This window comes from Amblyomma americanum, chromosome 1 (genome assembly GCF_052857255.1).
Source record: "Amblyomma americanum isolate KBUSLIRL-KWMA chromosome 1, ASM5285725v1, whole genome shotgun sequence".
Taxonomy (NCBI): Eukaryota; Metazoa; Arthropoda; class Arachnida; order Ixodida; family Ixodidae; genus Amblyomma; species Amblyomma americanum.
In genome coordinates, this window is record NC_135497.1 from 351346456 (window position 1) to 351370792 (window position 24337).

The 24337-nt window shown below is 44.8% G+C and overlaps 1 protein-coding gene and 1 pseudogene across 2 annotated transcripts in view; both read right to left on the reverse strand.

Annotated features, from left to right (window-relative positions):
• The window catches only part of bchs (WD repeat and FYVE domain containing 3 bchs), a 187937-nt gene that overhangs the window by 133254 nt on the left and 30346 nt on the right, over positions 1 to 24337 (reverse strand). For both annotated transcript variants that reach the window (XM_077649982.1, XM_077649983.1), the window contains exons 8-14: positions 21432 to 21487; positions 20869 to 21015; positions 19948 to 20045; positions 18679 to 18854; positions 15108 to 15200; positions 13258 to 13451; positions 10191 to 10329 (exon numbers count right to left, since the gene is read on the reverse strand). In XM_077649982.1, coding sequence (XP_077506108.1) covers positions 10191 to 10329; positions 13258 to 13451; positions 15108 to 15200; positions 18679 to 18854; positions 19948 to 20045; positions 20869 to 21015; positions 21432 to 21487 — 903 coding nt within the window. The remainder of the gene's footprint in view (positions 1 to 10190; positions 10330 to 13257; positions 13452 to 15107; positions 15201 to 18678; positions 18855 to 19947; positions 20046 to 20868; positions 21016 to 21431; positions 21488 to 24337) is intronic.
• LOC144100424 (uncharacterized) lies at positions 4478 to 6680 on the reverse strand (annotated as a pseudogene).

Genomic DNA, 24337 nt, shown 5'->3' on the forward strand with positions numbered 1-24337 from the left:
CTTCAGTTGCGGTTAGCCCACACAATTTGATCCCGCCTTTCGACAATCGCAGGGATGACTTAGATGCATACCTCAAACGTTTTGAGCATATCGCAGAAGGGCATAGCTGGCCCAAGAAAAAATGGGCTACAGCTCTCAATATGTCTTTGACTGGGGAGGCTCTCCGTGTGTTCGGTCGATTGTCTCCCACAGATTCAATGGATTATGATAAGGCAAAATTAGCCCTGCTCCAACATTTTCGGTTCACAGCAGAGGGTTATCGCGAAAGGTTTCGTGAAAGTAAGCCGCTAGATAAAGAAACAGGCGAGCAATACGCCGCACGCTTGCTCAGTCTTTTCGATCAATGGGTTGAGATGTCGGGAACGGCCACAACATACAATGATTTACGTGACTTGGTGGTGGCCGAACAGTTCATGAGGAACTGTCATAGTCGTCTGGTGATTTTCCTTCGAGAAAGAGAGTGCAAGACGCTGGACAAAATGGCTGAGGCAGCAGACAACTTTCTAGAGGCCCAGCGGCACGGAAGCTTGTCCTCGTTCAAAGAATTGTTCGAGGTGGGCATTCCGAGAAAGAATGATGTACCATCAAGTAGACAGTCAGGAAGGTGCCTCATTTGTAACCGACCGGGACATAAGGCTGCCAACTGTCGCTCTAAGCGAAAACAGCTTTATTGCCTTTACTGTCGAAAAACAGGGCATGAAGTAAGTTCCTGCTCAAGGAAGCAGGAAACCCAGAAGCAATCGTCCTGTTGCGTCCAACCAGAGATTTTTGTGTCTGAAACTGCATCCACAATAGCAGAAAGGCTTGAACCAGCTGAGGATAAGGTGGTGGTTGGGCTTGTCCGGGAAAAGCCGGCAGACGCACAACACATGCCTGTCCTAGAGGGAGAGCTCCAAGGTCTACCCGTACGTGTTTTACGAGACACGGAGAGCAATACAGTGGTTGTACAGAGGGCCCTAGTTCCTGACTCAGCTCTCACTGGCTCGACATCTACGGTGTTCCTTATTGATGGCAGTAGTCTGGAAGTTCCCGAGGCAGAAGTCTGTATCGCTTCCCCTTATTTCACTGGCATGGCCCTGGTGAAATGCATGGAGACACCATTGTACGATGTCATAATTGGAAATATACCGGAGGCCCGTGAGCCGTCAAATCCAGACATTAATTGGAAGAAATTAGAGGGCGCTGCTAAATTATGTCCTGGCACAGTCATTGACGAGGTCACCAGTGAAAATGGTGAGGGCAAGGGCCCAGAAGTGGTGTTGGCTGGAAAGGAAGTTTCCGGACGAAAGAGGGAAAGTACTGCTTTAAGCGTTGGTCCCATGAGGTTCACCAAGGAAATGTTAGAAGCAGAGCAAAGAGACGATGAGTCATTGAAGGCGTGTTGGGTGAAAGTAGGACAGGTGTTTCATGGCAAGCACGGCACTTCGCACTCGTATTCTATTGAAAAGGGTTTACTGTACCACCTCTATCATCTCGCTTCCAGCAAAGAGGTTCGACAGGTAGTACTTCCCAAGTCTTGCCGATCACAGGTGTTAAAGGGACACTGAGGAGAACTCTATCAATTTTTTTTTGTTAGCAAAATCTGACAGTTCGCCATTTCATGGCTTTGTTGCCGCTTGTCCAAGCGCGAAAGATGCATTTATTTCAAAGAAATTTGGATTCGAAGTTGAAAAAGTTTTTCCCGCCCCTCTGATTCAAACTCAGGAAACTCTTATGACGCCACGGCAACTCTCATGACGTCACAGAATGGAGTGACGTGAATCGTGACGTAAACACAGACTCCGTGATTTCTGACGGCTAGCGGTGCTGTGCGCAACCTTCCTTTGCAAGCCTCAAAGATTCGTGACTTCCATGAAGTAAGGAAAATTCCTCCAAGGTGGCGCCTCTTGTCCAAGGAAGTCATCACGCTTGTACTTGCGAGATTGGCCTGTGGCGGCGATACCTGTATTTTGGTTCTTGCTATTTTCTACATTACAAGAGCTTTGTTTTCAGGAAGAGTGGCGTTTTTGTGATCAGGAGCTCCTATTCTATGGATACAAGCCAACTTCAATTTCTCCTCAGTGTCCCTTTAAGGCTTGCCCATGATAGCCCGTTGGCGGGGCATCAGGACATTAAGAAGACTACAGATTGAGTTCTGGAAGAATTCTACTGCCGGGAGTGCAAGAGGAAATTAAGAAGTATGTCAGGTCGTGCGACACCTGTCAAAGGACAAGCCCGAAAGGCAAAGTAGGGAAAGCTCCATTGGGACGCATGCCTGTTATCGACACTCCATTTGATCGGGTCGCTGTCGATATTGTCGGACCGCTGTCGCCTACATCGGTGAAAGGGAATACATATATTCTCACTCTCGTCAATTTTCCCACGCGGTGTCCCGACGCCGTGGCACTGCCAAAGATAGATGCAGCAACCATGGCTGAAGGTTTGGTGGAGATGTTCTCACGTATAGGTTTTCCGAGAGAGATCCTTTGTGACCAGGGCCCGTTTCCTTCCGAAATGATGAGAGAGCTCAATGATCTCTTGGCGGTGAAACATCTCAGCACGACCCCTTGCCATCCGATGTGCAATGAAATGGTGAAGAAATTTCACGGCACACTCAAGCAGATGCTGCGGAAGCTCAGCCAGGAGCAGCCCAAAACATGGGATCATTATATCGCTCCGCTTCTATTCGCATACAGAGAGGTGCCGCAGGCGAGTCTGGGGTTTTCTCCATTTGAGTTGATATTTAAACATTATGTGCGAGGACCGCTCGCAGTCCTCAGAGAGCTCTGGACAAGGAGAGAGCTGGAAGAAGACACGAAGACAACATATGGTTACGTTCTCGATCTAAGAGAACGTCTCGAGCAAACTGTGAGAGTGGCACTTCAAAATCTGTTGCGTGCCCAACAGTCTCAGAAGAGACACTACGACAGGAACAGCATGAAGAGGCAATTAAGGGTTGGAGATCGTGCTCTCATTCTTTTGCCGAGCAGCCACAATAAACTGCTAATGCAGTGGAAAAGTCCATTTGTGGTTTGTGGCAAAAAGAACGATGTGGGTTATTGGATCGACTTGGGCCACACTAAGAAGCTCTTTCACATCAATATGCTTAAGCGATACGATGAGTGTGTTCCCCAAGAGACCGTGCAGGTGCCATCTTTTGTTGCAATCGGAAAAGGTTACTCAGTCTCGGAAAACGTAGGTGCTGTTTGCAGGAATCATTTGTAAGGTGCATGAGGGTGACGCCCAACGTACAGTGCTACTATCCGGTGTTTGCAATTGTTACCTGTGCAAATGTAGCCTGGTAGTGCTTGTACGTTATTTTTTTTCCTTCGTTCTCTGGCTATGGGCTGTTCAGTGTGTACATATTCATCTTCATGGTACAGACATGTTTAAAGTTTGTGTCTGATATTTTGTACTGTTTTTATTTTGCCTTTTCTCACATGTGTAAGGTTTGAAATGTTCTCTCTGTTCGCGACATAGGCTCAGTTTTTTTTCCTATAATATGGTAACTAATTGAGATATACTGAAAAAATTACACTTTTGAAGACAGGAAGAAGAAACACATATAAACATCCAATTTTATCTCGATATCTTTAATAAAGAAAATGTTCATTTCAAGACCCGCGTTTCCCCTTAAGGGGTGAGGCTACCCTTGAACACCAACTTTTTGTTTCTTGATATATCTGAATGAAATTTTCAGGGTAGGCTCACAGCATAACCATTTGAAGAACTACCAGTTTCATGGAGCTGTGGGCACCGGTTCTCAAGTTACAGGAGTATATCAATGTTGTTCACATAGGTCGCTTATTCCAGGCCTGGAGAATTTGAAAATAGCATTGGCACTGTGAAATTCATTGTGGTCATTCCTGGATAGGTGCCCCAGGGCAAGACAGAGCCCTTTTTCTAAATTTCCTTGCTGGAAAAGTTTAGCACAGCACTGAATTTAGTGTTGCCAATTAGACCTTCCTTAGGCAAATTTTAATTGCTTATGAGAAATTTCAGACACAATAACTTGAAAAAGCGGGCTTGTCTTGCCCTCAGAAATTTATTCAGGTACGGAATAAAAAGAACCCCATGGAAATCCAATAAGCAGTTCCCGAGCAGCAGCCAGAATGAGCAGCCACGCCAGGCAAAAAATACATTCTGAGAAAACAGCCCTCAAAGGTTGCGAGAACACCAGCTTTCTTGTTTCTTGAGATATCTCAATGAAATATTTAGGGTAGGCTCAGAACACAAACATTTGAAGAAATACCAAGTTTCATGAAGCTGTGCACACTGGTTCTAAAGTTACGGGAGTATATCAAAATGGTTCACATAGGTCCCTTATTCCAGGCCTGGAGAATTTGAAAACAGCGCTGTCACTGTGAAATTCATTATGGTTATTGCTAGATAGGTACTGCAGGGAAAGACAAGGTCCTTTTGCTGAATTTCTTTGGTGAAAAATTTTAGCACAGCACTGAATTTAGTGTCACTAATTAGACGTTCATTAGGTAAATTTTAATTGCTTATGACAAATTTCAGATACAATAACTTGAAAAAGTGGGCTTGCCTTGCCCTCAGAAATTTATTCAGGTACGAAATAAAAAAAAACCATGGAAATCCGATAAGTGGTTCCCGAAATGCAGTCAGAATGAGCAGCCACACCAGGAAAAAGGTCATTTCTAAACATGGCCCTCGAAAAAGTTTCAAACCTATTCCTAGGTCTAAAATGACCCTGCAGAATAGCTGGTGGTGTCCTTGCGCACTTTTTTCCTTTCCCGCCTCTCATTCTTCACCCGATTCCTTTTCTCGGCCTTGTCCATGCGCAGGGCATCTTTTTCTGCAGCTCGCTGGATGGCTAGGTGGCCAGGTGTGAGCCCCACTGACACAGAGATTTCTCTGGTGGCCCTTTGACAACCAGCATTATATCTCAGCACTGCTTCATGCAGTGCTGTCTGCACAGCAATCAAAGACGCGTGCTGCTCCTTTGGCATTAGGGACCATAGGACAGAGTGGAAAGACTCGGACGCATTTTGTGTCTTTGCACCCAGGCAGCGTTGCAGAAGAGAAGCCTGCGAGAGGCGCTGGTAAACAGGCAGCATAGCCTCAGCGACGTAGCCTGGAAGACTGCACTTGTGCTTTGGCTGTGGTGAATCACTTGCCTTGGCAACCTTATGACGGCACCACGAGTTGGCACCCTCTGGTCAGAAGTCATGGCGAGGCTCCTCTTCAGTTGATGTGACATGGTAGTACGATGCCATCACTGCACGCTGCATTGCAGCCACATCGTTGGAGTTGTTTCTCAGGGCCCAACCATAATAGTCTGTCAGTTTATCAATGAGAGCCTTTGTCAGCCTGCCCTTCTCTCCCAGTGACTTCTCACTTTTTTGCACAAGGTTCCGCAGTGCCGTGCCCATCCTCTTTTGGACGTGGTTGAGGCACTCTTCTTTGACAATGGGGACTAGTCCGTAGACGTTCTCTTCCACAAGGGCTGAGAAGGTGGCGCTGCCTCCATCAGAAACAAGCGTTGTGTAACGCAGGTTGTGCTTTGAGACTGAACGGTTGAAAAGAATCAAAGTTGCTTCTACTTCCATCCTCCCGGATTTAGCATCAGTGTTTTTGTGGCAAACATGACGCTCATGCCAGCTTGAGTAATCTGCATCTCCAGGTTTTGGTCCTACTTGACAACCAAGGCACTGGTTAGACAGAACCACAGCATCCATGATGAGGCCTGTATGGTACTCAATCACCGCCCCAACTCCAATGTGGGATGTGTGGCCACGCTTATGCCAAGTTCCATCATATGCTACAGTGATGTCTCTGCAAAAGCTTGGGTCCATCTCCTTGTAGACCTCCTTCACTGCAGCAGCTGATTCAGCGTAGAACTTGTCCATGCACTGGATCTCTCTGTCCCTGAATGTCTTCTTCAGGTGCTTCTGGAATGTGCTATGATGAAGCCCTCTGTGCGATACATTCATCGTTGCCCAGAAGTTGTTGAGAGCTGTCTGGCCCTTGCCAATCTGCTTCATTGCCATAACGGCTCGTATGTTCACTTCAAAGGCCATTGCTACATTCTGGCGTTGGGAGTTCCACGAGCTCGCAACCATCCCACAATGTGGGCACATCAGTTTAAGCTTTGTTGCCAGTCCAAGCTGGGTGCCTTCTTGAACGGTCAACCCGGGCGCAAGGCAATGCTTGCACAAGTTGCTAGAGAGCAGGTCGCTTAGGGTATCCATTTGCACAAGGCAAAATTTCTCACCTTCACTTGTAGCGGTGGCAGATCTGGAATCGGGCGTCATCGCTTCAAACTTTCGTTGTGTCGCTGGCATGGCGCCAAGTCTTTCTTGAACAACAGCACGTTGTGCATCTGCCGCCTCGACCTCCTCGCTCGTCAGGAAATGCGTTTCCAAGTGAACGGCGCACGACGCGTTGTCACGCTTCGTGGTAGATTCCAGACCAGAGCTGGAGGCCGCAATCGCCGAGGTTGAAGAGTTCGGTACACAAGGCGTGCCCAAAGCAGCGCTTTCTTGCACCAAAGAAGCTGCTGGTACGTCGCTGAAAGCGGCGACGCAATCACTGTCTGGTAGCGATGTAGCAGAAGCTACGCGGCTGGAAGCATCGACACAGTGGCTGTTGGTGGCACGCTTCGCTGCACGAACCAACTTCATAGCACGCTTCCGCGTACCGAACGCGTGTAGCGTCTTTCGCTTTGTTGGACGCATCGTGACTGACCGCGCAACAGTCTGCAGGAAACTGCTCGGACGGCACGGCGAGATATCGTAAAGACGGTGACAACAGCGAACACAAACCTGGCGAAATGTGAAGAGAGCGCACAAACCACAAAGACCGCCAACAACGAGAAAAGGAAAGAGCCATGGCGGCCAGTGCAGACGATGCGCCGGCCACCGCCGAAAGGGGACCGCCTCGTCAGCGCGTGCAGCAGCCAATAGCGGCCGCTAGATCCCCCGCGTTCTCGAGGAACGCGCCCTTCGCCCAATCGCAGCCTCGCATTTTCAAATGCGGAAAGCTCGAAAGGCGCTTTGAGGGCCCCAATCACAAGCGAGCCACACTTCCACCATGCTGCCGCCGCGATCGTCGGAGGAGGCAAAAAAAAAAAGAGCAAGAATTCACGAACAAAACAAGACCAAGATGGCGGCGCTCGGTTCACTGGCTGAGAAACGGCATGCGCTCGAAGTTGAGGTATTTTCGGCGCTTTCTCACAGCTCAGCGGCTGCCGTGGCTTGTTCGATATTTAATTTGAAGTACTTTCACAACGAATTAGGCGTTGATATTTGCAGAACAGGTAGTTTATGACACAAACTGTCAGAATATTCACTTTTCCAAAAATCGACTTTTTTGCGATTTTTCGGTTTTCAAGGGCCGCGTCCCCCCTTAAATGGAAACAACATATTTTAGACTTCAATGAGCTATAACAGCTAGACTACGAGGCATGCAAATAAACCATGCATGGTAAGCATTCAGTCATTCAAGGTTCTCTGTACAGCATAGAATACTTTTATTAGCTGCTGAGCCTGCTGTTGAGTAAGCATGACTTCAAAATGCAAGCCAAGTGTAGATCTGTGCATTACTTTCTAAACAGATAAACAACTTTCCTTAACCTAAAAGAGGCAATATGAAAGGCACTGCCACTAAGTTCCAACAACACAGTGTTATAAAACACCTCCAAATCTACACTTGGCACTACATTATACCATGTGATAATGCAACAGGCACTACAAGCATGCCAGTTACTTTCAATCAATAAATGGTGATGATTATGGATTTTTATGGCACAAAGGCATCTGTGGCCAAAGAGCGCCATGGCACTAGGCTTTTTCTTATACTCAAAGTGGGGTCAAAGACCCGTTTCCTAAGCAATTCACCCTAAAGAAGCCGAGCACCTGGCAGGGGAAAGCTTGCACCTATTGTATCACCGGTGGGTACCACAATGGGTACCCAGCGGCACTGGGGATCGAACCCCACACCTCCCGCATGCAAGGCGGATGCTCAAACGACTAGGCCACCGCCGCGGTCAATCAATAAATGGTTCGTTCACACTGCTGACATGCTATAGTTCATTCCTGTTGTTGCTCATCCACCCACATCAGCGGTGCCAAAATCAAGCAAGTGGCAAAAAGTCTTCTAGTTTTCTAATATACATAATGCATGTTCTCCCGTTTCCTGCTCTTCACATAGACATCTACAATGTAGCTTATACCCAACACACATCCCTTGCAAGAAAAGTTTTGGCAAGTGTCATTTTACAGAAAGAATAGGGATACAGCTACTTGATGCAGTTCAAAGACTGTTCTGAACAACTGGCAAACTTTCATCGTTACTTCCAATCTGCAGTCTCATTTCAGTAGAATCTGCATGATGCGAACCTCAAAGGTTGCAAAAAATATTCATACTATACTAAATTTGTACAATTAAAAAAAAACTAAAACATTAAGCAGAAGTATGGAAATTCATTCATGCAGCTCTGTTTGCGGATGATGGGATCTACTTACGGCTACGCACCAGCACACACTCGCAACATCATCAATGTGCGGGCCATGCACCCCCTCATACTTCTCGCGGTGCCTATCACGTGACTGGCAAACACATGTCGGAATGTCGGAGATGTGCGAGCAGCACTTAACCCTTTCCTTACCACGCCCACTGAGCATCATAGATTTCGCGCTCCGATTTCAGAACATTCTGCATTGCTTACAATCACGCTGCATGTCTAACCTGTAGTCCAAAAACCGAAGTTTCGTCTCCGATGTAGTGTTATTTTTTCCCGCAATGCGGCATTTTTTTAAATGCGCTGCGAAGACATGAGGATGTGGTACCGTACTCACTGCCCACTAACGATGACTTCACCGCTCGACTTTGGTGCCTTCCGTGCAGCTCACGGGAATGCTGCGTCATCTGGCTTGTAATTACACAAATAAAATTTCGTTTTCAATGTAGTTCTTTTTTCCCACAAGGCGGCACTTTTTGAACGCGTTCCGAAGATGCGGTAGCAAAGTCGCTTGGCAGGCTCCGCATGCATGACTCGTGCTGTAAACCGTCGCAAATCTCAGGGCTCCACATTGTCTGTGATTGATTTTATCCTGAAGATACAGCCTTTTCATTGGGATTCAGTTCCGACATCGGAAACGACGGAAACCAGCCTGGAACACAGGCGGCCGTGCTGCGGTGCCCAGCTATAGGGTTTCCAGTTATTATATTGTAGCAAGAATACTATTCAAGATATAAGTTTGACGTTTTCACAGATAGTAGCCAACAGAATACAAAACATTCTGCATATGTCATAAAACTTTTTTTTTTTTTAGACACAAGCATGTCTTTACAAGTTTTGTACAATTTTTACTTAAAATCTTGGCAATTAAAACTTTCTGTTGCAATGTGCAATTCATTATTGAATTTTAGATGCCTAAAAGGTATATTTATTTAGCCTTGTTTTCCTCTATTGCATTAAATTTCAAATGTAATATTCCTTGCAGAAAAAAAAAATAAAGCTACCAAAACCTACAAAAGTAATTTTCCCCACAGTAAGGAAAGAGTTAATGCTCGAGAGTGCAGTTGTGGCTCGTGCGTTCGTTTCATCTGTAGCGGCATGGAAAAGTGGTTGGAACACCTGCAGTTCTGCATTTTGTACACAATGCACTCCAGCCAAGAGATTTTATGAATTCAGATCAATCATCAAATCAATCATGACTGTATCATTGAGATTATACTGTAGCAATATTTAACAACTGAAGCTGATTATTTCATTCACCTCACTGTATCTACAACTTTTCACTATGTTGTCAGCAGCTGCAGTGTTTTGTTTCTCGTCTAAGCCATCACGGGAATAGGCTGCTGGCATTAGATTTTCATCCAACCTTCAAATTCAAGCGTACACATTTGTCAAGAAAGCAAAATCAGGCACACCTTCAGTATTTTTGCAAAATATTTAGAACATTGTCAGTTGCTTAGATTTTTTCTCCCTCCCTTTTTTTTTTCACACTGGCAGCCACTGAAATTGTAGTATCTGGGTTTTTTTAAAGTTTGCTTGCAACAGGTTTAGCCTCCAAGGGAGAAACTCTGGGGCAAAGGCCCACCATCTGTTCCACATAGCTGTGCATGTTTGGGTAAAAAGTTCTGAATCCCAAAATCCTTCGATGTGACCATGTGACAGGATATCAGGACATCCAGCACAAGAAAGAAAAGCAGGTTTACCATGACAACCATGAGTACCTCACCTGTGTTCCACGGCTCTCTTGGTGGGTCAGCCAGGCACCCTTCCATGGAGACAAGGACTGACATAACGTAGACAAAGCCACCCACTTTACGAAAAACAGTTCGAGTCCTGTGGCTCTCCCGAAGCACAAAAAGAAGAGACTGGAAATGATGGCAAAAAAAATATTTATCAGTCTCAATATAACCATTTCCAATTTTCTCAAGCCATATAATCCTCAGCAGTCATAAAGCATCACAGAAGTTCATTGATGCCTGCAGGTTTGACAAGTGCAGCCTCGCTTTGAGCCAGGCTAAAACAGTCGAAGGGAATGATAATAGTTCAATTAAACGGAAGCTTGAATTAACAAGGCTCCACTGTAATAATAAAGCACATAATTTCTTTACTTAAAATCTTTTGCACACCAAACTTGATCAGAATGTCAGGTGACCAGCATAGCATCATATTTAATTTCACGACACACATTCTAAAATTGTACACATTAGGACTAAAATGAAGACCCTAATGTCACCCATAATTTCTGCACTTTTAGTAGATGGTTGCTAATTAGTGAACATTAAATACAAATATTAAGCAGTATTTGCAAAAGTAGTCTCATATCATATTTCTCATTTGCTGTTTCCTGTAAAATGCTGCCCTAATTTACATTAAGTTTGTAGCAGACTGAAGAAGACAAGAAATCATAATGACTTGTAGAAGTATTCTTTCAAACTTGATCACTTGAAGCTAAAGAATTTGCAAATTGTTTGAAGATTTAAAAGTCCTGAAACATTAACCAAGAGTGATGGCAGCCATACACAGCCACACACGTAAGAAACGCAAAACTTGAAATGTGTAAGCACTAAAAGCTTGAAAAAAGTAATGAAAATTTGAGTGCTGAGCAATTATCAAATACAGCACATTGTGCATGGAACAAAACACAGTAAAACACAAGTACAACAAAAGCCGCTACAGTGAAATGTCCACTGCAAGTATTTCCAATTCCCTGTCAGCTAAATATGCAATACAATGCAATTGCTTTGCCCTCCTAACAACAAGCAATTTTCGGAGCAAGGTTCAATTCACTATAGCTTTGTGAAGAACAAACAAACCCAAGAAATACAAGGAAGCCTCATTGACACATTTTCTAAAAAATGCGAGGAAAACACATGTTATCCGGGAAACCGTATGATCCAAAACAACTAACATTTCTAGAAATGCGATTCAAGAATAAATACAGAATAAAAATACAGAAATATAGTAGAACCTCACTGACATGTTTTCTCAAAAATTGGGAAAAAAAGTGCATTATCAGGGAATATGTAAGAACCAAACCACTAACATTTTTAGAAATGCGGCTCAAGAATAAGTACAATTAAATTTATTGACACTCCATTCGCTAAAAGGCTGGTCAGCACTTGTTGGCGGAAGACCTGAAGAGCTTTTATGGTGCTTGTAGAATTCTATCCGCATTATCACGGTCCTTATTGTGAAAGAAGTTTCACAACGTATCCAGGCCGGTAATGGAAAGGTAGCCGGAATCTCTTCGTTGACACCACAGCTGTTTTCAGATGCTTTCCCCAACGCATTTATGCTCTGCAGAGTAAGGCATTCAGGTAGGTGACTGACGCTGCACTTCTACTTTCCATTTAGCGTCCCCCACACTTGGCCTGCTCGTATGTTCGCGCACCGTCATTTTCTGATGCTTCGCCCCACAGCACTGACAAAATGCAGCGAAGCCGCCCTGGCGGCTAACTGCCACTGGGCTTTTGCCTACGTTGCCTGCGCCCAGGCTCGCCTTGATCGTAAGTTAGCTCACCTATGGTTAGCTGCTAAAAATTTTATAGGATAAGCATTTGACGAAATTATGAACATACTTACTGAAAAATTGTGTCATAAAAACGTATAAACCAGAAAAAAAAAAAAAACTGCAATCTGCCTTTTTCACAAGATGTTGCGCCCTCTGGGAAGAGTGCAAAAATCTGTGTGCTACCTAAGAAACTGTTGAAAACAAAAGTATGTTGGCAACGCAGGCACTATCCGCTTCCACGAAGCGTTAACTGAGCATGAGAAGTGGCAGGTGCATGTTCTGACAGCTGCTGCCATCTATCGCTTGCACCTGCCACCAGCATGAACTGCACACGCGCACTAAAACCCGGTGGTTTGTTTTCAACCAATGGAGCTCTAGAGGAGGCACAGGAGGAGAGGCGCACGTGCGCAGAGCGGCCATGTGAAAAAGGCAGATTCTAATGAACATTTTATCGCTCACAATATTGAGCACACGAACCGACGGCGTATCAATGAGATTCCACTGTATAAGAAACACAAGGCTACAAATCTTTATTTCTGCACATCCTACGATGTCTACAAAGTTCAATATCATTACTTTGTTTCAACCAAAATGGCTGCCCCCAAGTATGCATGCACTTTATATGGTGGTGATAACATTCCCGGCAGGTTGCCACATGGTGATCACATTGTGCATGCATGAACACATGCTCGCAGTGTTGCCGCACATCCTATGCTACCTGAAATTGGGTAGTAGCTACAGATAGGGGGACCCGTCTGAGCCAAGTCACTTCTTCCTTGAAATGAAAAGAGGTAGCAATGATGCAAGTAGCAGGCATGCAGCTACACTGAGACTCTGAGCAGAAGAAAATGGCAGTGCATTTCAAGACAAAAACCCCGTACTCAAAACAAAATGCTTTGTGGCCCTTGCTTTTTCATTGCCCATGCGAACAGCAACTCATGCTTCACTCATCACCTCATACAAGTTGCTAAGGGCAAACAATAACACACTGCAATCTCGAAGTATGGGTGGAGAACTTGCAGTGAGGATCCTATTTAATCGCATAATTTACGCACCCCCTACTTTTTACCCGCATTTTGAAAAAAAAAAAACTTAGCAAAGTTAGCAAAGAGAGCAGCAAATGATGCAGTGGGCCCTGCAACCACACAAGTGAGCATTCTAACTCTTGTGGTTAAAAGCACAGAGTCATTTGCAGCTCTGGCTGCTTAGCAAAAGCAAAACAGCTTACAAAACAGTTTCCAACTCGGAGAACACCATTAACGAACCTGCAGGTGAAACTAACCTTGAGGATATGGTTCTTGAGGTCAAGAGCCAGGGGTGGTGCTGTGTGCATGAGCCCAAGCAGGGTGCCCATGTCGTCATCGCCCCCATTGCTCAACACTAGCTGCTGCACCACAGCTAGTGCCTGCTGCCGGCACAGTCGGTACGGCACCAGGTTGTGTGCACACCGGGCACCCCCGCACTCCCTGAACACACCTGAAAACATCATTTAAATACCAAAGGTTGCAGAATGCACAAGCATACAATGCCGTACCTTTTTCTTCATAGCACCCACACTTACAGCCATGCTACATGGGCATTTCAAATGTCTTCTAAACAAATGTTAATTCACCCAACTGCCGATCATGTGCGGGTACGCAATCATGCCATCATTTGAAAAACAAAGAATTATGAGTACATACCATAAAAACAGACATATAACACCGGATGTAATCTGGAGACAGCAAAAACGTAAAAAAAATGGTTTAATATAATGCAAGTGAGAAAAGCTCACTGAAAGCATTTATTTGCACTGGATTTGATGCTTTCGTGATCATAATTGTTGAGTGTACTGTCCTCCGAGAGTCCCTTGTCAGACATTTTTCCATAGAAACTCGTTTTCAGTACAATCAAGTGCATTCAACATTCCACATTTCTTCAAAGGGTGACCAGCGAGCTTCTTGGGAATGCTGGCTCCAGTGTCCATAAACCAAGTGCAGAGCATGGCTGGAGAGTCCCATTTAAGCCATCCAGAGCATATAGCAGTGCTTGACGCGGTGCCGATGCTTTCGGTAACTAGAATTACTTTTCTCTTAAAAGCAGCCACACTCTGTGTTTTCGTGGTCCTGACATCGTGCGAGGCGCAAGTGGCCTGCCTGGTGAAACAGTGTGGCAAAACATCAGCGTGCAAAATAGCACTGAAATCGAAACAGCCAACCAACGCACTAGATAGTCTCCCCTCTCACTAGAAGCCTGATGGCGATACCACTGAATAATAATGAAACTGGAACTGCTGGATTCGGCTGAAAATTGTTTCGAGCTGTATATAATAATACAGGGTGGAAATTTGAGAAGGTAAAATATATAAAAAAAAATTTACATGCAGGTTTTTACTGTGTGTGCATTAACTTAACAAACCTTCGCACACACAACATACAAGGATATTTTTTTTATTCACAGTGCCCAATGAGGCTGCATAACACAGTGGCTTTAGTAGTCATCTTCAATTGCTGCCCTCAAAGCAAACTGAAAGCCTCCAATGGCAACACCTTTTTCATCATCGTTCATAATTGTAAAACAGCAGGAGTGACATAACATGAGTGAATGGACAACAATGCAAGGACACAACTGATGAAAAAGCAATGTTGTTAGGAAACAGAAAAAAGAAAGGCAAGTGGCTTGCTTACAGCAAGAGTTTCAACCATAACTTGTGTCTAATGAAGAAGAAAAAAAGTTATGTTAAATCATGCTACGAAAAAAAGTAAGCATTTCTTTATCATAACAATACAATTTGTGTTCCAGCTCAGCTGGAATACAAAGCCTGTGAGTGAATTTTTTTCAGGCAGCTGAGAAACAAAAAAAAATCGCACGACAGGAAAGTCATACCATACAAAGAAAATGACTGAAGAGGAACCAATGTAATCAAGACACCTCATTACAGAGAAAAAAAAAATGTGACGAGGGAAAAAGTACTGCACACCATAACACATAAAGAACACAGCAACAACTCACTATACTAGAAACATCTTGCCACTAATATTTGCATCACACAAGTAAAACTGGAAAACCTCAAAATGTACTCGGTAGAAAATGCTTCTCTAAAATTTGCTGTAAATTTTGTGTAACTTATAGATTTAAAATATGAGCACTCACTTGCATTGTTTGAATTGCCATTCAACAGGACAGTGAGAGTCTCCATAACAAGTGAGCCCATCTGCTGCTGTTCATCAGGGATAGGAACCTTTGCTGGAGTGCACAACAAACAAGGTACCTAAGTTCCATTAAAAAATACAGACACACACAAAGCACATCCGATGTAAACATATAACATCTGCCACATTACAAGTAACCATTAAAATGTGCATTTGTACAGCTGTACCTCGCTATAGTAAGCTCGGATATAGTAACTGTAGTTCCACTTCGCCTTCCAGAGAGGACTAGACATTTTTTTTTCACTGAACAGTAAAATTATTTTTTTGCAAGAAACGGCTATAGTAAAGAACGTCTGGCCGTGGCAGCGTACTTCTTGCAGAAAGATGCCATCGTGGCACGTGTGAAGTCTAGGATTGCGAGGTCAACATTCAGAGGCAAATGGATGCCAAAGGCAATAAAGCAACGCTTTCTTTCTTTTTTTTTTTAGATGACTTCACCACCACACTCAAGAGCACGAGGAGAAGCCAACTTTTCAAAGACCTTGGGGCCGCGAGGCAGAGCGCACGGCGAGCACGAGAAAAAAAAAAAAAAAAAGGAAAGCTGGCTATGACAGTAGAGAGAAGGCTGCACAGGTCGTTGAGAAAGGAAAGCAAGCAAAAGTGCAGTGAGCGCTAGGGGAGGGAAGAAAAGGGCAAAAGTACACAGTACGTCTCACTTCGGTTAGTTGCCACACTGCGGCGCTACCAAGATGGTTGGACTGCTTGCGTCATGCCTGCCAACGGTCGCGCGGTGCTGGCGTCATCTCTCCTACTCCTATACGACAGACCTACACCATCTGTCAGATTCCTGCTTCGTACCCCTTCTTGCGTAGCTCTCGATTCATCCGTGGCGCAGCGCTTTTTCCAACGACAATCGGCTAGAGCAGCACTTTTCTCGCTGTTTGCAGAGGTGGGCTCAGGCGTTCGCTCCACCTATCACTTGAGGATGCTGTTCCTTGCCAGACGAATAGGGCGTTGTAAGTATGTTTGTTCGTTTCGTGACACCATGATTAACGAAAATTATTTTGCGCGGATAAATAGTGTGGTCCGCGACGCTGACGAGGTGTCCTCGCAGCAGCACTAAAATGGCACCAGTTAATTATGGCAAGTACGGCTGCTGCTTTCAGTTCTGTGCGAAGTGTGGGAAATTTTAAGCTCGTTTGTAGAAAAGAAGGAGACGTTCACATGCATTTATTTACATTATGAAAAAGAAGAAGGGCATCATCCCATATTTAGTGAGGCAAAGAAGAACAAGAAGAAGTAGCCGCACTGCCATCGCTCAGACCGAGCGCCTGCTGACCTGAACAGACGAGAGACTCGGTCGCCGCCGTGGTTTCGCCGCCGCCTGAGCGTTAACCTAAGCCCCCGTTACAACATATATTTACAACTCTTTACAGCAATAGCATATACAATACTTTGCATGTGTCTGCTGCTATATACAATACAACTCTGTGTTCATAGCCATTTACATTTCTAGAATTTGTGTATTTGCTTGTATTGACATTTATTTACAGACATAAGAATATGCATTGTAGCGCAACCACATTTGTACGCTCGAGGAGGACAAAGCATCTCGTGTGCAAGCGGAACAACAGTGAACGAAACAAAACACATCTAACGCCCGTCTGGACAACCAGCTCGTACGCCCTCGTGTGTTTGATCGCCCTCTCTTGCGGCCTGAAGCGACAACGACTGTAAAATAAATGCTGATGCTGCGCCAAAGAAACGCTGCCTTGTGGTTTCGACTTTTACGATGACTACGCCCGAAGACTTGCTCGAGTGGACTTGATTTCGATTTTATCTGCCTCCTTTCCTTCAAGTGCTTTTTTTAGTTTTGCATCGTTTTATTCGCGCCTGGTTGTAGTCAAGACCAGGCAGAACATCCGAAATGCTTCGGCATCTGCTGCTGCGCCCTGCATTTGCGACTGGAGTTCTTTTCACTTCTTAAAACAATCGTAGCTGCGGTCTGCCACTCACAGAGAAAAATCTTTATCTAGTTGTTGTAACGATGACAGCTTAGCCAGCAAAAAGTAGAGCTACGACTTGGAAGCTACTGCTACTTGGCAGTTTCGAAAAATGCCTTCTCGGGAAGATATATCATTCCTTCTTTATTGCATTCTTCCATTTTCCTTACTTAACATGATTGAATCGCAAATCAATAGAGTAAAACGTATTACTAACTACCTTTACCCTCCGAGTTCATATTTCTGCCACGCAGTTTCGGTACCTCTCCCGGAAAGTTTCAGCGTTGTAGCTATAAGACAAACATGATTCAAACAAGCCGCTACAGCCTTTCGTTACAATGCCAATGCCGCTGCACCGCACTCTCTGTGGCTCCTTTTAAAACCAGCGCCTGCAGCGGCTCCGCGGTGAGCAGCACCACGAACGGCACGCTCTATGACGCGTCAATACCCGACAGGCAGCCTGATTACTATGAGGGATGCAGAGCGCCACCTCACGAAGAAAGAGAGAACGTTTAAAAAATTGTCTTCGTCCACTTTCCGTCGTCAGACGCCACTAAGATGACACTTTCCCTTGCAGGCGTAGAGCAGGCACGAAGGCTAGCCAACGGGGGAGAGCAGGAAAGGAGGATAGGAGAGGGTGTTGGGTGGTCGGATCAGCCATACTCGTCAGGCATTGTAAAAATAGAGGCGGCGCTGGTTCAGTAAGTAGCCAACTCACCCTCAGAGCCATGCCATCACCAACAACCATTATAGTAAAGATTTTTGCTCATCCTAGTTACTTTACTATAGATGGGTTCTACCGTACAGACCTCCAGTTCACATCAAAAAATTTTGCACAGTATCAGATTTCAAACCAATATTCTGTATACTTTTAGGTTCAGGGCCAGTAGCAGATAAAGCTGCCCAAAAGATTTTTATCCATTCAAACAGACTAAATACCTTGCACCAAGTACTTCGTGCAGCAGAATCTTGCTGATACAAATCTCATAGAGTGGCAAAAAATATTTGTATCACCCGCAATTTGTATAACAGAAAAACGCACAAAATCCATATGCTGAAGCACAGGAAACGCTTCCACGCAGATCTCCTTACTGACGGAGCTTATTTGCAGCCTCACACTATCTCTCTTTGCTTGCCGATGAGGCATACTGCATAACTGCCAATTCAACATCGGTAAAGTGTGGGCCGCGTAGCTCATGGAGGCAGTCACGGCTCCTATGTCCAAATCACCTGTAGGGGCGCAGGAGTGTGTTCAGAACACCCACAATTTTGCACACTGTACACAATGCACTTAGGCCGGGAAATGTAACAAATTCATATCACCCGGGTTCCGATCAGCGAGCTTGTACTGTATCACTGTATCTTGTCTTTGCATTGGACTGTTCCAAAGCAATATGATATGAGCACAGCAACTCTCATTCACTTCCACTTAAGTGCCAAAAACCTTCATATAGATAAGGAAGCCTTAATGGTTATTGGCTGTAATAAGCCAGGCATTTTCACATGCAGAGAACAGCACTGTGCCAAATAAATAGCAAGCTGACCCAACTGGGGTGCCGCAGGCCTTACCAACAGGTTCTGCCGCACCATCAGGAAAGGCCTCCTTGAGCTCAGTTGCATAGCGATGCAGGCATGTGACTAGTACTTCCAGCAGCCCTACTTCCCGATAAACGTCCTTAAAAACAGCATTGTGCTGCAAAATGTTGGCCAGCGTGTGCAGGCATACAATGGAGCATGAAATCGAGCTGCAAGAGACAGGAGTGCCACAGCTTGATCAAAGATACAACACCACATTACTGCTATGGGTAATGGCAAAGTTCTGTACAAAACATATTTAATCACTCCAAGTAGTGAAAAGGTCACCTGCTTTTTTAAAGCATGCAGTAGGTTACCTTTTCTACATCCACTGAAGCCATGGAACACCTATCAACATAAAGACAAAGTAGGGAAGAGCTCCTAGACCATATAAAAAGGTTGCTTGGTATGGTTTATGGGGGTTTAAGTCCCAAAGTGATCGAGCTATGAGGGTTTCAGCAAAGGATAAATTGCTTAAAAAGGGTTCACCTCTTCTTCTAAGTATGCAGTAGAAAGGGAAAGGGAGAAAGTAGAAAGGGAGCCAGCTACCACCGTTACTCAGTTGGGAGGGCACCGCGTGCGACATGCGGAGGTCGTTGATTCAGCTCTCTCTGGTGCCGTGTTATTGTTCATCCTTCTTTAAAAACTTATCACCCATTTAAAATGATAGCATAATTAATTCCCCCTTCTAACTGCAGCAACTACAAAAACAAACAATAAAAAGTAATATTGTTACGTGACGGCAAGCAGGTGAAAGCACGACTACATGACAGATGGCGATGGAATGATTTTAATGGCGGTGGGCCTAGCGCGAGCACTCTGTGCCGCGCCACTGCCTACTTTGTCATCTTCTAGTCCGTGACACCACCCGGGGCCACTGAGCAATCGTCCCGATCGCGCGAACTAGAAGGACGGCCGTGAAGATGAAACGTAGGACGTGACGATGGGCGTGACAGGAGGTATGAACACAGAAGAGAAGAAGATGTACGGGGATCAAAACCCCGCACCTCCACCAAATGTTACGTGATGGCAAGCAGGTGAAAGCACGACTACATGACAGATGACGATGGAACGATTTTAATGGCGGAGCGGTGGGCCTAACACGAGCGCTCCGTGCCACGCCACTGCCCACTTTTCCGTCTTCTAGTCCGTGACAATATCTCCCTATGCTTTCGTTGGTTTTGAATCTCTTATCACTTCTTTCACATATAAGACGGCATGTAACCCATGTCGTGTTAGGACTGCTTACAATAAAAATAATACCTGTTGGTTTTCAGAAGAATGCTAAGGCTTATCAGCTCTTTGCAAGGAACAAATTTCAGATCCATGACAATAAACTCCAGAAGCTTGAAGAACTTCTCCTGGAAAGTAGACAAGAAGTATAAATTAGAGCAGAAAGTTGGCCGAGTTGGTTAACATGCATAATAGAAAAAAGTGCGAGAAGACAACGACAGGACGAAGAACCACAAGGACGCACGCCAACTCTCAAATGATATTAATAGAAAACCATGAAAAGACTGAACAAAGAAAAAAGAACAGCAAAGCTGCAATCACCAATAGAAAAATTCCCCAACCAGCAGAAGAAAAAAAGAAACAAACAACACAGCTCAGTTACTTCACTGATAACCCAATGAAGACGCTAAACACTCGAATTCTCTATCAGTGAACACCCCCGAAGGTTGGCCGATACATATTTCCATCAGTTCACGGACTAACTGCTCTTGGTGCATGAAAAGAAATGTCACCTTTGCAAATGAAGATGTGAATTTTTTCTTTTTCTTTGTGACGGAAGCCTTCCACATGCACATATGCTAGGAAATCTGTATCAGTCAACCTTTGGCGGTGTTGAGTAACAAAGAATTCGAGTTTTTAGTGTCTGCAATGGGTTATCAGTGAAATAACTGAGCTGTGTTGCTTATACTCTTTTCTATACTTCTGCTGGTTGACGAAATTTTCTATAGATGAGTGCAGTTTTGCTCTTCTTTTTTCTTTGTTCAGTCTTTTCATGGGTTTCTATTAATACTTGTACTTTCAGGAATAAATTTTCATTTGAGAGTTGGCGCTCATCCTTGTGGTTCTTCGTCCCGTCGTCTTCATATGCATTTTTCTACCAAGCATAAATTAGCAGTACATATGACGCAGAGCTATAGAAAGAGCACAAAAATTAGCAATAAGAAAACAAACCTGGATTTCAGGAGTTTTCAGATGAATCTTCTCTGAAAAGTGAGACAGGGGATGGCTGGACTCGAGAATAAAATAATTAGCTTTGTCCGAATGGTAGATGGTGCTAATGGCATCAAGGAGTAGAGACGACAAATGAACTGTCTGAGCCTGTGGAATAAAAAAAAAAATAAGTTACATTAAACCATGCTGTGAAGTATATTCAGCCTGTAAGAAATTTAATTACAAAGCTCTCCACAGATTCTGCATTCCTTTGGATTTGCAGTTCACTACAAGCAAACTGCTTGCAGTTCCACTCTCCATCCAGTTCTTCCAGCTCTTAATGATTTCTCACACTATCGATAGCACATTCAAGATTTCATATCGGCTGCTCACCTAGTTTAAATGACCAAACAAGTATTCTAGCTATCTTCCACTCATCACTAAGTTCAAGAAAGTACAATGCAGTTTCACATTAACAAGCTTTTCTACTGGTATAGTATAGAGCATACTAGCCAGCAATAGCTGTTCATAACAGTTTAACCCCTTTGCTCTATTTGAATTTTTCTAAGAAGGACAACACTTGCCTTAGGAAAAACGGTCTGAAGCACTTGGAATGCCTGAATGTTCCTGACACTTGTGCCTGAAACAGCATAAACCACGGTGTCAATGAGTTTGAAAGAAGCTACATGCAATACACTAAGATAAGCGCAACATAAAAAAAAAAGTTTAAGAAATTTCAAGGCAAGTGGTCATGTCACCAACACACACTTCCTGGGGGACAGCAATGAGACAGAATGGCACAATCATGAACCTGACATTCAAGCTCTGAACCCCAAACCCCTAGTTAATGCTTTGAGCCCATCCTGATACCCAAGTTACTGCATCTTGGAAATCCTCTTGCAAGGTTTCACAAATATACTGACAAGCAAGAAAGCCTCACACAGCTTTGAAAACTTATCCTAACAAAAAGACAGAACTTAAAAAAAAACACTATACTTTAACTCACACCACACCAGCCTTAGCTGACAGCAAATAAGATAGATTTTATCGAACTCGGTTAGATTGAATTATCTTTTATATCGAATCATTTCTGAGCACTGTAAAGCTACAACGTGAATGTATCGGAAAATGTACGGCTAGGTAGGTAGGTAGGTAACAACTTTATTGGTTCATGAAGGAACCAAGTGACGGGGAGGAGGGGAAAAGAGGAAGCAGGACAACGAATTGTACAAAAATTAGCAGTCACATCCAATAGATCGAACTTCAGGCAACACTGGGAGACTCAAGAGGATGACTTTCCCTCAACACATCTCCGGCAGTTAGCTTCCCCGCAGGTCCGATCGAACTTTGGACAACTCCAGTCGACTCAAGAAGCTGGCTTTTCCTCAGCACTTCTCCGAAGGTTAGCTTTTCCACATGGACCTGCGGGTGCTATTGGTACTACGTAGCATGCGCAGACCAATGATGACACGGATTTTCCGTTACATAGGCAGCGGGAGTGTACACAGCCAACCAGAATATGCGATTCAGCAAGTTATGTCAGTTGTGTCATGCAGTTTGCATGTTCGGTGTGTCATGCTGCCATCGGCAATTTTGCATGGTTTTCGCTGTCTGTGTGTGTGTGTGCGATGCCAGCCGCGAAACGGCAGAACTTCCCCTTTTCCATGAAAATGGAAATTATCAAGTGAGTTGAATGAGGTGAGAAGAAATTCGAAGTCACTAGCCACCAACATGGATGGATCAATGAAGCTTCGACCACTCGTGATCGGAAAAAGCAGGTCTCAGTGTTGCTTGCAGAACATGCTTTCAGTTCTGGTGACCTACAGGTACAATCGAAGAGCGTGGATGGCTTGGAACGACGACCTCATTGGCCAAGATCGTTACATCTGTGCCCACCACTGCAGTGCTAGTTCCAGTAACACTGCACCTTTCTTCCTGCCGCCGAACTCAGTGTTGATGCTTCGACCCTTGGACCAAGGGATAAACCACACGCTGAAGGTTGGTTTTAGGAAACGTCTGTTTGAACAGCTCCTGCAGAACCCGAGGACTGGAGGAGAGACAAAAATCGAGTTCTTAGGTGCCCTGTCTACGCTAACTGGGTCGTGGAATGGTGTCAAAAACGAAACATACATATATCTGCCTCCGACATTCTGGTCTTTGCTTTAACGGAGAAGACGGAGCAAATTCTTTGTTGGGTGAACTCGACAAAGCGTCGTGGGTCTTGATGATTTGTGGAACCAGTTACCTGAATTTGCTGGTGCTATTTCTGATGAGGCAGTTCTAGGCGAATTTGTCTTTACGGACGGCGACGTTGAGACCACGGCAGAGCTTACGGATGAAGACATCACTGCCGACATCGCGGATAACCAAGACTTCACTGATGTGAATTGTGATGCGAATATGCTTGGCTCAAAATTTCTGCAACCCCCATTATACTCCTTTAAACCACATCGCACGTGGTTCTAGTACGCACTTAGTTTGTTGCGGTGATCTGCACGGCGTTTGACACTGCACCGACCACCATCGACAAGTGAAGAAATAGCGTTGATACAGCGTTGGTGGGTTGCAGCCTCGCCAGGTGGCCAGAAATGCAGGGAAATGGACGCTTCGCACCTTGCGGTCTCCCCTCTTGTGTTCAGAGCATGGGTGCGAACACAATATGCAGAGTTTATTATAAGTCTTCAAACCCAACCAGGCAGGCAAATCTGTCAAAATGTTTAGTTTTCAATCAGTAATTGTGAGCATGTAAATTACAGATGCCGGAATTAAGCGAATACCATGCGTTTCCAGTATAATTCATCTGAGCTTCGCGTGCAGTCGTAGCGCCATCCTGTAGGCACCCACTGAAACCCCACTTAGCCATGCACGGCACTGGCCCGGCAGATGGCACGCGTATCTTCAGAGTCTGCACCTTCCCTGAATGCTGATGTACGATCTAAATCAGCGGGTGATCGACCACGAGGGAACGCTACAGCGTTTCACTCTTAAGGTGGGGCTTAAGCACCTCCCAATTTTATAGTTGTCATGTATGGATGTAAAGAGAGCAAGCAAAACAAAAAAAAAGATTCATCAACGGCTAACCAAATGTAGTGCTCTTCTTGAAACACGTTTTTTTTGCCAATCAGATTTTCTGGGTGCGTAAAGCCCGAAAACAGCCACAACGCCAAACCATCTAAAAAGCAGCCAAAAAAAATTTTTAGTAGCCCAATTTGGCCACAAATAGCCCAGTCTGGCAACACTGTTGACGAGGCAAGAGAAGTTTCCTCACTCTCTAGTTTTTGGGGGCAGCCTCTTCACCTTTTTCTTTTTACTTTGTGGTTGCCCAAGGCTAGCGCCGCTGCTTATTGGTACGTTCGCCCTGTGAACCAGCCAATCCAACCGGTCGGGCGCGATTTGTCCTCTCCACATTTCTTGCGGCCCTGCACCCGTTCCGCCTGTCTTTCCCACTGGTGCGTGCGGGGCCCTGACGCGCCGCCTTCCATGACGGTTT